We start from the raw sequence: 14,701 nt of genomic DNA, 5'->3' as shown, positions 1-14,701 counted from the left end.
CGGCAGTCTGTTATGGCATGGAAGTGACTCATATTTTTTAAAGTTTTTAATGACACATTTCTGGGTCTAATCTGAATGCATACTACGCAGCAGATGGAGGGTCCGACCTACCAAAATAATCACAGACACGAAGACCCAGTAGAGCATTGGGCCACAGCTCTGAGCTCAGAAATCCCATCCCTTTTTTGGGAGTGGTAGAAAATGACATTCCAGGTTCTCTGTGTTCAGGCCCATGGTGCTCAGCCTGCTCCTCAAACCATCCACCTACAGGAATTGAAGGACTCTGCTCTAGCCTGTTTGCTTCTTCCAGCATATTCTGTTTGTTCTCAGAAACTCATTGGACCATTGCACCTGCTCATTAACGCAGGCAACCTGCTCCTCCAAGCAGCCAATCGTGTGGCTGCTCCTGCATACACGCAGAACCACACAGACAGGCTCAGAAGGTGCACTTACTGTGCTTCTAATCATTAGAATGACCCAGACGCCTGGTCTATGTGGTGCTCGTGGGAGTTTTACTCACACAAAAATGTTCTGAGGGCAGAAGGAAAAATGATTCGTTCAGGGAGATAACCAATCAGATTATAGAGAAGGTGGAACCAACCAATCAGATGTCTTGATTGGTTATTTTTTTTCCTTCTGCCCTCAAAACAGTTTTGTGTAAGTAAACTCCCAGGTTTTAAATGTGGTGTGATTGTTGCTGTAATGTATGGTGGTTCCAGCATCTCACAAACAGCCACACTACTGAGATTTTCACACGTGACAGTGGCTGATTTTCTTTTGGTTGTCAGTTTAATGTTAATGCCTTGTCTGAGTCTCCATGTGGCCACATTGCAAACTGACTGCATTGATGGGAAGCAAATGAATTTGAAGACAAATTGTCAGCAATGGGAATTTTTTTAGATAATATAAAATGTTTTAGAATAAATTAACACAAAAATACAGTAACAACTTCAAAGCTGCTTGCAATAAACAAGACACTTCCAAAAATAAACTGATTCATATTAATACAGTAAACAAATATGTATTATTTTTATATATTGCAATTGAAATTGGCTCAGATATATGCCCCCAACTACTGCGATTGGGTTTTCACTTTTCACCTACTGGTTAGTGTCTCCTGAAGTGACTGAAATGAGGTGATTCTGAGATTGTTCTGTAATTAGCTTCCTTACAAATGAAAAAAAAATGAAACCAGGACCTTTAATGCAACCTGCGGCAGCCGTTGACACATAAACACACTTTCAGTGTCTGTTCTGTTCTCCTCACACTTTTGAAGCACAGAACCGGTGTAGCACCACACAAACCCCACGTTTAGGTGAGGCCCCTGGATAAATATTGCATAAACGCCTTCCTTATTTGGGATGTGCTGAAGCAGCAAGATCTTCTAACCAGCTAGCTTGCTACAGTCTTCTGACTCTATTTGCTAGCTATTTATTTCGTTTTTTGGGGGATGGGCAAAAACACCAAACATGCCTCTAACTGAGGCACCGAGTCGCTCAGGAGTTCTGCCTCTTACTGGATTGTTCTGGGGAGTTCTGTATCAGGACGGATCATGAACCTCGTTAGCGTATCCTCATTCTGCTGACTTCAGGGCAGCTTCATTGCTGAAGGCAGGTTCCCCCGGGGGGCGCCAGATACAGGCGCCAGCCATTTGGTGGCACGTCAGAGCCAGAATCGCTGATCCGGGCGCAGCTGCCAAGCCCACAGTCTGCTGGGAGGGGCTCTGAGAAGCAGAGCTGCTCTCCCCTCTGGGTATCACCGAAATCCACCACGTCGGTGTCCTCAGCACAGCAGAGCCGGGCTGCACCCAGTTCCCTGTCTTTTCCATCAGTATTAATTGGTGAACTTCCCTGCACGCTGACCTCAGACTACGCCCTGTGTTACAGAAGCCGCTCCCAGTGTCTTGGGCTCTTAAACAATCCTCAAGCTGACACCCCTTCTGTAATGTGCCTAAAGCCGTCTTAAGTAATTAAAGGAGATCGGAAATGGGGCTACAAAGTGTTGATTCGGAATGGGAGGGGGGTGGTTGAATGTACTGTGGTTCGCAGTGAGGAACAGCCTCTTCAAGGTAAAATCTGTGTAAAAAACGATTTAGAGCTATAAGAAAGTGAAAGGCATGTATGCATTTCTCAAGCCAGGATTCAAAGTCCATATTGCAAAAATCTACAATGAGATTTGGCAACCTGTGTGACAGAGTGTAAACATATTCTCTAAAAAATGTTCTCGGCTACTTATGAACAGCAGTCCATCAGAATCTTTCCTGCTGGGATAATTATAAATAATTATAATTATAAAAGTAATAAATAATAATTATAAAATAACATTAACATCATGGAACAGCACTGCAGGTCAATGCTACTGTCTTGTACCTTTGGGGTCAGATGTCTAAATGTGTGTGTGTGTGTGTGTGTATGTGTGGTCATGTATGTATTACATTGTGGAGACCTAATGTCTATTGCATACTACGCCGTTATTTTTTATAAAACCTGTTATTTTTTCAGGGAAACAGCTAAAAATGTGTCACTGCAGTCAGAAAGTAGCCAAAAGTCTGGTATTTTTTGGTTACTTATGGCTAAGGTTAGGTCTGGGTATGTTGTTATAGCAAACCTTCCAATATTTAGGTTTTCTTTTTTTCCCCCGACTACTGTCCTGGTGAGTAGCAGATATAAATGGACACTGTTCAGTCAGACTCGGCTTAAATTTGTAGGTGTTTTTGTTTTTTTCTCAGGAACGCCATCCTGCCCTGACATTCTGACAGCAGTTAAGTTAGCTAGCAATTAGCAAATTAATTCAGCATTGAGCTGCTCTGCCAGCCTGCTAAGAGGGCAGCTAAGCAAACCCCCCCACCCCAAATGGGGATGTGGGTTGCCAGGTTGTGGCGACGACTTGATTGGAATTGTGTGTAGTGTGTGGATTGAAAGCCTTGGTTGTGTTTCATGGATGATCTGGAAACTTGAGTAATGTCAGACGAATATACAGATCTGGTTACGGCATGTGTGTGGGGTCATTCAGAATCTTCTGTAAGCATAATTTCATATAAAGACTGAATACAGTGCCGGTCCTTCTCCCTGTCATCTTCATGGCTATTTAACTGAGATGTGTGAGCTTAGACTTTGACAAATTACTGTACAATATATGCATGCCATATCGAATTACACTCTCTAAAATCATTTGACAAAACAAAAAATGATTGCTATTTACACCATAAAGTCAACGCCTTCTTAAAAACAACATCTTTGGTCATAGCTTAGAACAGAGGTCTTCAACGTGAACAATCCTTGTGAGTGTAGTATCAATGAGAACACCAAAATATTAAATATGAAGGACCCTGATGTATGGGTACACTGTGAATGAGTACTGAACTGTGATCACCTATTGACTTTGGATCGAATTTCATCTCCTCCCCATTTTTCTTGACATTCACAGCAAAGTGGTGAGCATCACACTAATCCACAAACTGTTCATGAACTGGTCTCTGCATAATAAACCAAGAATCATCAGAGGATTTCACTGTGTTATTTTGGGAGGTTTTGCTCACACAGTCATCTGTGTATAATGTGGAGAGAACTGGGGAGCCCATGCACGTGTACTTGGGGGATGCTAATATACAGTATTTAGTGTCAGATATTGGTTTATTTACCTTTACATATTGAATTAGTTTTAACAGAAACATACCATTTGATAATAAATAAACAATTAAGGTTAGGGCTTTAGTTGGGATTAGGGTTTTGCCCATAGAAATGAGTGGATGGTCTGTCTGGGTACAGGTGTGTGTGTGTGTGTGTGTGTGTGTGTGTGAGCGGGTTTACCTATCCACATAATGTCCCCATAACGTGATAAATATCCGTTTTTTTTCCCTTATGGGGACCGGTTTCCTGGTCCCCATAAGGGAAAACTCTATTTTATAAAAATCGGTGACTGCTATGAAAAAATTAAAAATGCAAAAACTCTTGTATTTTGTTTGGTTACTTATGGTTATGGTTAGGGCAGGGTAGGGGTTAAGGTTGTCATAGTTAGCGTTAGCATTTTGAAATGAATGAGCAGTCCCCATAAGGATATGTTTACCCTACATGTGTGTGTGTGGGTGTTGGTGAGTGTAAAAAATCTAATAACAAGCTTTAATGTGTCTGGAGTCCTAATCAAATTTATAACCAAGACCTACTTCGGACACTGCTATTGTTGGGGTCTGACAGGGTGGGGCTTGTTCTTCGGCTGCGTCTGAGTTGAACTACATAGACCGTAGTGCCCATAAAACGGAGTCAAATCAGCTGATATGATCGAGCTGCTGTGATTGGCCGAGCACCCTGTCATGAAGCAGGGATGACTTCCATATATGGATCGTTACATCACGACTAGCACGCCTCGTTTGAGTGATGACGCAACGTGGGGAAAGCGCACGCGGGGGGGGGGACGCGCAGACAGCAGGGAGCAGCTGCAGCAGCAGGATCTCGGTGCATTTCGCTGCATTTGCTACTGACACCTCAACGTTTGCAGCAAGAAAAAGCAGAGTAAAGTGCATCCCTTCAAAATGGTAGATCGCGAGCAACTGGTGCAGAAAGCCCGGCTGGCCGAGCAGGCTGAGAGATACGATGATATGGCAGCTGCCATGAAATCGGTAAGTTTCATCTCAGCAATCATATTCATGCCATTAGCTGACAGGGTTAGTTCTCTGTCAGACATTGCTGAGAGCTCCCTTCAAAAGGAGCCCACTCATGTAACATTATAATGCTCATAGCTGTGATGCATTTCTTTTTACATATTTAATCAAATCCAAACATGTTGTATGAAACATATCTATAAGAGATGTATCTTTTCGCATATAGTGTCTGAAATGACCTACAAATCCGAGGCAGCATGTAACATTTTTCGCACAGTGTTAAGGGGCCCCTAAAGGGGATGGAAATGTCATATCTGACAGGTAGAGATCACGACCAGGTTGTCGTATGAAACCAGTTATGGGCAAATGTCAGTGCCTGTGTGTATTTTAATAGCAGTTTGCTCTACACAAGAAAAATAGGAAAAGTCACCGTGTATTGAGAAGAAGCATCTGTTTAAGCGGACAGTGGATGAATGCGGTGTGTTTGATGTTGGGGCGGTGCCTTTCGCATGGTCTTTTCCATCAGCTGAGTGTCTCTGACAGTGATTTTAATTTGGACTTCGGTTTTCCAGTCTGTTATCGCGATTCCAGCTTCAAAGGTATAAAAAGCGATCATTGACCGTTATCCGTCTCGAAACAAAGAAATCTAACCTTTTGGCGAAACGTCTTCCGAGAAAAGGCAGCAGACAATGGACATCTACGGTAAAATCGATGGCGTGTAGTATGGAGCCGCCCTAGACATGGTGCTTTCCGAAATCACACCAAATGACAGGTTTACCCGCATTGAGTAAACAGCAAACGGAGAGCAGACGACGGCTGCATCTTGATAGAAAGGCTCCCCCTCCATGTTCCGCTAAAATGCCGTGAGATGCTCGCAGTACAGTAACGTGGGTGGCAGCAGAAAGCCTTCCCGAACGTTCCCTGCTTGTCATATTGCAGCAGATGCAGTATTCAAATAGGATTTGGTGTCTCTGCGCCCTCCACCCTGTTCAGATCCTCCACTGTCCCTTGGATGACTGTATTTGCACACGCTGCCCTTTAAGGGACAGTCACCACTCTCCGATAAGGCGTTGGTGCAGCGTTTGCCAAGGCGCAGCAGCCCTACTGCACCATTTCAGCCTTAAATCAGCTTGCTCCCCATGTAGCATCTTAGCAAGGGTCCACTGAGCATCACTGATGGGTTTATAACAGCAGAGGCTGAAGTTCGGGGTGCTTTGAGTTTTAGAAAGTTAACCCAAAAAAGAACCAATTCAAAATGTACTTTCTTTGGTCTAATTAAAATGGTTATTTAAACAGTGCCGGCCTGTGACTGACACAGTGCTGCAGCCAGTAGTGGCCGTGTAAGTAGTCAGTTGCAGTGAGTACAGCAGAAAGGGCCAATGTCTGGGCTTCGTGGACCACATCTAATTTTTGGTGGCACTTTGGGTCTTGTAAGGCACGTGATGTTTGATGGGGGCTCTATTCTACATTTTGTGTGGAAAAGTGCATTGTCATACACACTAATTTTTTATGTGGTACGCCCTCTAGTGGAAGGTGTGGATCGTGCACCACAGTCTATACTCCTCAAGGGCGCGTCCGTGGCTATGCAGATGCCCTCCAGGGCATTACATGGTCTGGCTTTGTTCCGAGGCGCGACTGTGGGGCTGCACCTGTGCCACGCCGCATGCGCCGACACCTCCCCTGCTCCGTGGGGTTTCCCCCCCCTCTGTGTGATAGCATGTGCCCATCCTACCTGCCTCACCCTCTGGCCATGGGGGAATCCCTCATGCCACAGCCTTCCTAGTGCTGAGCTGCTAGACAAGCGGTCAGCCTAGAGTCCATGGTCCATGTTGCCATAACCACTGCTGATACTGATAATGCAGCTGCTGCAATGCACAGGTGTCCAACCCCCCCCGGAATGAATGGGGAGTGATGCGTGTTAAGCGTCTGGGATTCCGGTCCGTGACGCCCTCATGCTGAGATCCTTTAAGCCATCAGTCTCAGAATGACTCGTAATTGGCACATTAGCAGTTCTGTGCCGCGCTGCTGTGGTGTGTCAGGAAGATGGCTGAAGCACCACATCCGTGTCATGGCTGGATGGATGCCCGTGGAGGAGGTCTATAACGTTGGGTCATGTTCTTATCGATCGTTTGTTTCCAAGAGGGTCAAAGATCAGGTGGTTCACTATGGTGCAGATGAGCTTATAGGGTAATTAAAGCTCACTTAGCAGTGAGAGACTGCCCCTGGCCCCTCCGGATGACCACTGGTGACGCGGCTGTGACTCGATGTTGCTTTGAAGGACTTTGGGGCGAGAGCCCACAGTGACAGGCAGCCCGTCCTCCAGCACACAGCGATCGCGGAAAGCCTCACCCTCCTGTACTCAGTCTTGCGTAACAGCTCTTGAAGCACACAGCGTACAGTTTAACGTCACTGGCAATGTTAGGGTTGAGGTTTGCATTTGATTTAGGTTATGATGCAGGTTTAAGCTTTAGCATCTCTGCATATTGGGCTTGGCAGGTCGGCACTGCACGCTCCTTTGGGTCTTGTGCTTCAAAGCCTGGTACGGCGCTGATAAACAGCAGTCATCTCTCAGTTACGTAACAACAAAAGGGCTACTTGAAGCGATCCCCCCCCCCCACAGCCAGCACCCCCCATAGCCATCTCCCCACTCTCCCACTGTTGAATCCAACCAGCCATGTGCACAATGCCAGTGACGTCCTACATCACATGACGTCTTTGTTCGCAGCTCCCCTCCCTATGGTGGGGGGGGGGTGTCACGGCAGCTTAGTGGATTTTCTTCACCCCCTGTGTTCCCTTCCTCATCGGTGAGCTTGTGGATGTCTCTGGCTTAGTTACTCCTGCATTAATTTGTATTTCCTGAGTTGCAGTAGTGATGTTTGGCCATGGAAGTGGGCGGAGAACGAGCAGGACACGCCCATTCAACCTTCTAAGGCCTTGCCTGCATTTCCAGTAAAGCAGGGATCTTGTGACTTCCTGGTCCAGCCTTCCCCCACCAGCTGGGATGCTTTTTGTAACCATGGCACCGCTGTTGCCACGGCCTCTCCGTTGCATGACTGCTAACTGATGAGGGTCTTTTATATTAGATCACCTGGATGGTCGGCTGTAGGACCAAACACCTTGGTCTGTGTAAGAGCGAGAGCCACTCTGAACACAACTGGCACATTCATGAGAGGATTGAAGTTTGGGGCTTGCAAAGGTCTGCATCGTGACCTAACATCCACTGTAAGGGCACCAATGATACCATCTCTGTAGGAAGCAGCTGTAGGTGAAGATGCTAATATATTACTCTTCATCTTTCTCTTTATTTTACTCTCTGTCTTTTCCTTGCTACTGTGAGCATCAGAGGTCATACTACATGTAGTCAGGCGTAGGATGTGCCGTCCGTTAGTCACGATGACAACCTCTTCAGGACAGTTGATGAATCAACCTGCTTGCTAAAGACTGTGTTCACAGTAATGCTCTGGAAGAGGGAGAGAGTTCACTGGGGGTTTATCTGAGTGATAATGCGAGCAGCTGACCCTAGCGGCGCCCTCCGGTCACCGCAGTCTCAGAGGCCTAGGTTTAGCTCGGTGACAGCTGCGTCCATCCACTTTGCTGAACAGGCAGGCTGCTTTGTTTCCATGGATACCAGGGATCCTGCATCTGGCCCGATCCAACGGGCTTCGTGCACGACGCATGCTCTGGCGGATGTTCACCTCAATATTCACTCGTTTTGACAGCGGGCTTGAATTGCAAATAAGATGCGCCTAGAGCTGTTTTTTTTTTTTTTTTTTTTTTTTTGAGACGGAAATGTAGTACAGAGGCCTAGATGGAATTTCAGCAGGGCTAAGGGGACAGACACTGAAGCTGTTTGTCCATTTTATAAGCCAAAAAGATGATGCAGAGGATGGTCTAGAAGGTCTGGTCCTGGTGTGCCGGTCTGCTGGTGCCTTTAAAATAACCTTTTTTTGGGGGGGGGGGGGGGGGGTAATGAGGGTGACACAGCAGGATGGATGCAGAACCCGGATGGGACAGTGACGCACTGAACTCAGCGCCAGTTAAATCAGAATGAGCTGTCCTATTTACAACCTGTCCAGTGGCGGCAGCTTCACACACAGATGGGGTGGAGTAATTTAGAGCAATGAAAGTTGGGGGGGGGGGGGATTTGGCTCTCAGGTGCACAGCGTGCAGGATGAGGACATTTCAGAGACTAGTAGCTGACCTTGTGGGGGAGTCAGTCGGGAAAGACAGGGACGCTCAGCTCCGAGGGGCATCCGGATGACAGACTTCCGGTGAGCAGGACCTCAGTCGCTATAGTGAGGCAGCTGATACCCTGCCTGCTGCTAGACTAAGTGGTTGCTTACAATGGAAGATGTTTGCCTGAGTGTTCAGCATAGAGGACCATGCAACCAGTCAGCATCCTTCCACTCTTCTTCTGAAGTCTCTGAAGCTTACATAATCATTGCCGTTTTTTTTTTTTTTTGGTTGTTTTTTAGGCACCAAGCTGATCAAACTCTCTGTTAAAGTTTTAACAAAATGACACCTCCTATGCCATGTTGGCGTATATAGCCCCAGGCAATGCCACAAGGTGCCAGTAGAGAGGAAGTGAACTCCGGGATGCGGTTGGTAGGTATCTGTAGCTCTCAGCTTGTCCTGTAGATGCAGCAGAACTCGGCAAAGCTGCTCTTACAATGGATTGGGAGTGACATGTTACTCACAAAGGGATGATGTCATTCTGCAAGGGGGGGGGGGGGGTCAAGCTAGTTCAACTGGAGCAGAGTGTTGTTAAAGTGTAACTACGCTACTGACTAAAGAGAAGTTTCCATTCTCCCAGCTATTATAAAACTATAATATCAATCAACAGGTTTCCTTCTCATCCTTAGTCTTGCTCATTCAGTGAAATCAAGCCCTAACATTTTTGCAGCTAAACAGATGTAACATTCATGAAGTCCATGTCATTTTGTTATATTTCCGGGATTACAGTGTGCATCGAGTTTAGCACTGGCTGATCGAGATGATTCTCAATTATAATTTCATGCTGAAGTTATGAAGGACTTAGACCATTTACTCAAGGTTTTTGTGCTTCCTAAGTTACATGTGCTTCCTAGTTTTACACAAGCCTTCTTCAAGAAGACAGTTTGACCATGTTTCTGCTCCATTTTTTCCCAGGTGACCGAGCTGAACGAGGCCCTGTCCAATGAGGAGAGGAACTTGCTGTCCGTGGCCTATAAGAATGTAGTTGGTGCCCGGCGTTCCTCCTGGCGCGTCATCTCCAGCATCGAGCAGAAGACCTCAGCTGATGGCAATGAGAAGAAGATCGAGATGGTGCGCGCCTACCGCGAGAAGATCGAGAAGGAGCTGGAGGCCGTCTGTCAGGATGTGCTCAACCTGCTTGACAACTTCCTGATTAAGAACTGCAGCGACACGCAACATGAGAGCAAGGTCTTCTACTTGAAGATGAAGGGCGACTACTATCGATACCTGGCCGAGGTGGCCACGGGCGAGAAGAGGGCTACGGTGGTGGAGTCCTCTGAGAAGGCGTACAGTGAAGCTCACGAGATCAGCAAGGAGCACATGCAGCCAACCCACCCCATCCGCTTGGGCCTGGCCCTCAACTACTCCGTCTTCTACTACGAGATCCAGAACGCCCCGGAGCAGGCCTGCCACCTGGCCAAGACCGCCTTCGACGACGCCATCGCCGAGCTGGACACCCTCAACGAGGACTCCTACAAAGACTCCACGCTCATCATGCAGCTGCTCCGTGACAACCTGACGCTGTGGACGAGCGACCAGCAGGATGATGACGGAGGCGAGGGCAATAACTAAGGATGACGCCACGCTCAGAAAAAAATTAAAAAGTGAAAAAGGCCCGTGGACTGTGGCAGCCGCTTCTGCCGACGATGTGACCGCAGCACTTATTTATTTTTCCAGAAAATACCAATTAAAAGAGGGATGGGGAGGTCACACATTAGTTCAAAATGGTTAAAAATAATTTTCGAGCCGCCTACTCTGTGACATTTGCCAAAACACCAGTTAGAGGATAAAGTCAGTGCGTCAAGAGTGGTTGCCGGTGTGAAACGGCGGCCAGACGCTGGCGTAGGGACCGTTCTTGTAGTGAAAACTCAGCGGAGCTGCATATTTAACTTTAGGGCCGAGGGAGATGCATTTAAAACCGTAGGGAGATGCAAAGCTTGAGCAGAAACTTGAATGTCATCACATTCGCCAAAAAGAAACAAAACAAAACAAAAAAAACAAAAAACAAAAAATAAATAAAATAAAAAACCTTGCAGTGGTTCCAGTAAGCATGAGAACAGTGCCACATCTCAGCCATCTAAGGAGGACTTTGGGATTCAGGCTACATCCGTTAGCAGTGGAAATTTCTCAGCCTCTGTAAACAGGCTCTTGTTTATGAGGATCCCCAAGTTAATGTATTATCTGCATTGCCCCCCCCCCCCACCCCCACCTCCCATTACACTACATGCAGTTTTTCCTCATTGTATGTTGACTACATACAAAAAAAACACCATCGTTATTGTTATTATTATTATTGTTCTTCATTAAGTCACTTGGCAGACGCCTTTATCCTGAAAACCTACAAATGCTACAGCCACAATGCATTACGACCAGGAACACAGAACTTCAAGCGTTTTGAATTCGACATTGAAAATTAATTATAATCTCACATTTCAAAAATAGAGGAAAAAAGAAAATATGTTAAAGGCAGTGGAGGAGCAGTGACCGTTAGGGCTGCAGTCTTGTGCTAAAGTCGTGTGTTTTATGGCTATTTATCGTTTGCCGCGCTGACCGTTAGTCCGCGGCGCGCGCGTGTGTTTGTTGCACCGCCGTTGGCGTGACCCTGTAAGCGCACAGAACGTTCCGGAAGCGCGCGGCGTTAGGAAACACGGCGATGCTGCAGGGGGCAGAGCACTGCTCACCATCTTAACGCGGCTTTGGGGTTCGTGGTTTACTTTTTGTGTTTTTATTTTTTTATTTTGAAGAATTGCACTTGCCTATTATACTGTTTCTTCAGTGTAAGATGATTACTGCTCCAATATTCTCGATAATACAGTATTGTGCATGCTGGTGATGTATTTATATACTGTAGCCTGTCTTTATTAACTTATACTGTAGGTGTTATGTATTCATATGAACAAGAAAGTAACTAGACTTCAGTCAGATAATTTTTCTATTTATTACCTTTTGTTCGATTGTTTACGTTTTTTTCATTTGCTGAAGTACGCTATACCAAAACAGTGATTGTTAACAATAAATTGATCTGTTATGGACTTTGCTATAGTGACATGCAGTTATTGTATATGATTTGTTCAACCAGAGGAGGGGAAAAACACTGGTGTTGACTTCATTTTTCTGTCTGGTGTTTCTGTTATGGTGAAATTATTATTATTAATTATTATTAATACTACACTGTACAACAAAATGTTCACAGAATGGCTTTCTGTTCTTTTGAAACATTGTTTTTTTTATTATTAATTTGATTTTCCCCCCTCAGAATCAGTGTCTCTGTGAGAAGATCATCCATGGACCTTTTATTTTTTTCCCTCGTTTTATTTATTTCTACATTTTATCTGTCTTATCCTCCTGAATATCTTAAATGTGAGTCATGTGGCGATTGCACAAGAGCAGAATAATAAAAATGATAATAGTAATTAATAATAATTAATAATGATAATAAAATAATGGCAAAGCTCCTCTAACACGATTTTACTGCTGTTCCTATTGGTCCTGTGATGTTTTGTAGATGCCCATAAACAGCTTTGCTGGTTAACTGCTAGTTACCAGATCAGCTTTAGGTAAGATTACTCGCAGCGGACACACAGATGCCCAGCAGTGTGGAAGCGTGTGATATCGACGCAGTTCCAGCACAGTGGGACCTTGTGTGATGGTCTCCAGTTCCCTAAACATGTTTGTCCACACAAAGTTGTAGACAAACAAAATGTTACCCCAGGAAACGGGACATGAGCTCTCTCACATGCAGTCACTCTGATTGATGTCACAGCCTGTTAGGGGCAAACTCTAATCAATGTGAAGACACTTGTTATTAGTCTGGCTCAGGGGGAATTTTCCATCAGCAACACCTCTCCTGCCGTTAAACATATTGCTCTCTTTGTAGGCTTTAGGCCAGGGGTCTCCAACTCCGGTCCTGGAGAGCTACTATCCAGTCGGTTTTCTATCCTACCTGGCTTCTGATGAGCCACACCTGTTCTCAGGTAAATACCAGGGCCAGGTGTGGCTCATCAGAAGCCGGGTAGGATAGAAAACCGACTGGATAGTAGCTCTCCAGGACCGGAGTTGGAGACCCCTGCTTTAGGCAATAGCAGAAATGAGGGATAATATTCGGCCTAAACTTGCAGGTTTTTCTCGCACGAGCAGGAGGTGAAAGGGAGCTTGGAAATGGTTAAGGAATGCTGTTACCGATCTGTCATCGACTGGTGTGCAGTCTTGATGCATCTGTACGAACTATAGTCCCACAGAATCCGACAGAATCAGCGATGGGGCTGGGAATTGACTTTCGCTTAAGCCAAACATGCAGTTTGTCAGCATTGTATGAAGGGCATCCTCATGCACACAGGCCACCCTCACCAATGATCAGGTGTTAGTCGTTCATATTTTTGAGAATTATTTTGTAAAATTCTCATAAATGACCCAAGTAATTTGTTTGTCACAACAGAATATCGACTATGTATTACCTGAGCAACTGTAGAAGGGAGAGCGGGTTGCACGCCTGATGTCGGGGTTTAACTGAAGTGTGATTGTACCTGCCTGCAGTCAGAAATGTCCCTCATTAGCTTGAGAACCTGCATTAGCAGTTAGCCTGGATACAATAAGCTCATACAATAAGGCAAAAATACCACTGTTTGCCAAGAGGTCACAGACTGATGCCGGCTGTGGCGTGTCCTCCCCAGCAACATCAGCTATAACATCTTCAGTTTTTATAGTTTTTACCCCATTTATAGCCGTGCAGATGTCGTAGAAAGACAGGCTATAGTAACAGCTCGAGAAAGAGCACTGCCGTTGCCATGGCGACACAGATCCCCAACCTGAAGCTTCTTTATTATGACTGTTTGAAGAGTCATCTGAGGAGGCTACTGAGAAGACAAATGATTTAATGAAGAATGAGGATGTCAGCGAGGAAGAGCCCCCTCACCCCCCACCCCACGGTAAAGAGTACGCAGATGTTCTCAGGACAGTTGGCAGTTGATTGCCTGTTATTGCTTACTGGGTATATTAGTTTAATTCTGAAGGCAGCCTGGCTCTTTCTGCCTGTCAGTGAAAGCCGGGGTGGAGGAGGGGGCAAACTAGGAGAGAGCGCTGGGGGAGGTGGAGGCAGACGTGAGGATTTAATGACTGCAGGGCGGCAGCAGTGAGCCACTGAACTTCAGCACAATTTTTGCTGGAAAAGGAACAGAACAGAACTCATCTTCAAGTAAATGAAATTCTTAGTGACTTTATGTGAGTTATATGTGCCAAGTGTTTACAAAAAACTAAGCACAAGCCATTTGGGATTTGCCAGTTTATGAATACAAGCATTTATATTAACCAATGTTACCATCCGGCAGCTGTACTGCCAAGGTAATAACGGCTTGCTTTTTCACTCCTTGCATTGAAAACAAATTGCATCCTATTGAAAATACCAGTGGAATCTGGCCAGGACAGCCTGTTTGTTCACAGTAAGGGTAGGAGGGTTTTTTGTTGTAACAGATGAGTGTGAAGAAGCGAATGATTTCTGAAACGGGATGAGAAAACAGTCTGGGAGAGATGTCAGGCATACAGAACTCAGTTTAAAATGAAATTAGCAGTTAAAACACACAGAATTAATGAAGCAGTGGAAGTGGACTGGAATGATGTTTAGCAACTAAATTTTAAAAGGTGTACAAAAATAGTATCTCAACCATGTGGAGTCATGAAATGGACGGAGAGAGATGGGTGGTTACTATGGCAACAATCCAACATTTAAAATTCACACATGAGATGCGGAGCTGACTAATATAACAGCTTCTCCATTTCCAGTGACTATGTGGACATCTTAGTACGTGATGCAGCCGGCACAGAAACATGATGCCCAGCAGCCTAGGGGTTTTGGAATAAGCTACTGTATCCATCTAA

General features: G+C 45.5%; 1 protein-coding gene across 1 annotated transcript; it reads left to right on the top strand.

Annotated features, from left to right (window-relative positions):
- The first annotated feature begins 4,391 nt into the window (after positions 1-4,391).
- ywhag1 (3-monooxygenase/tryptophan 5-monooxygenase activation protein, gamma polypeptide 1) lies at positions 4,392-11,862 on the top strand. The gene is made up of 2 exons (XM_023832924.2): positions 4,392-4,615; positions 9,746-11,862. The coding sequence occupies exons 1-2, from the start codon at positions 4,529-4,531 to the stop codon at positions 10,400-10,402; spliced, it is 744 nt and encodes a 247-aa protein (XP_023688692.1). The 5' UTR covers positions 4,392-4,528; the 3' UTR covers positions 10,403-11,862.
- Positions 11,863-14,701: the final 2,839 nt, after the last annotated feature.

The sequence above is a fragment of the Paramormyrops kingsleyae genome, chromosome 6 (genome assembly GCF_048594095.1).
Source record: "Paramormyrops kingsleyae isolate MSU_618 chromosome 6, PKINGS_0.4, whole genome shotgun sequence".
In the NCBI taxonomy this organism is placed as follows: domain Eukaryota; kingdom Metazoa; phylum Chordata; class Actinopteri; order Osteoglossiformes; family Mormyridae; genus Paramormyrops; species Paramormyrops kingsleyae.
The sequence above is the reverse complement of the archived record's forward strand: the minus strand, read 5'-3'. Positions and strand labels throughout refer to the sequence as shown.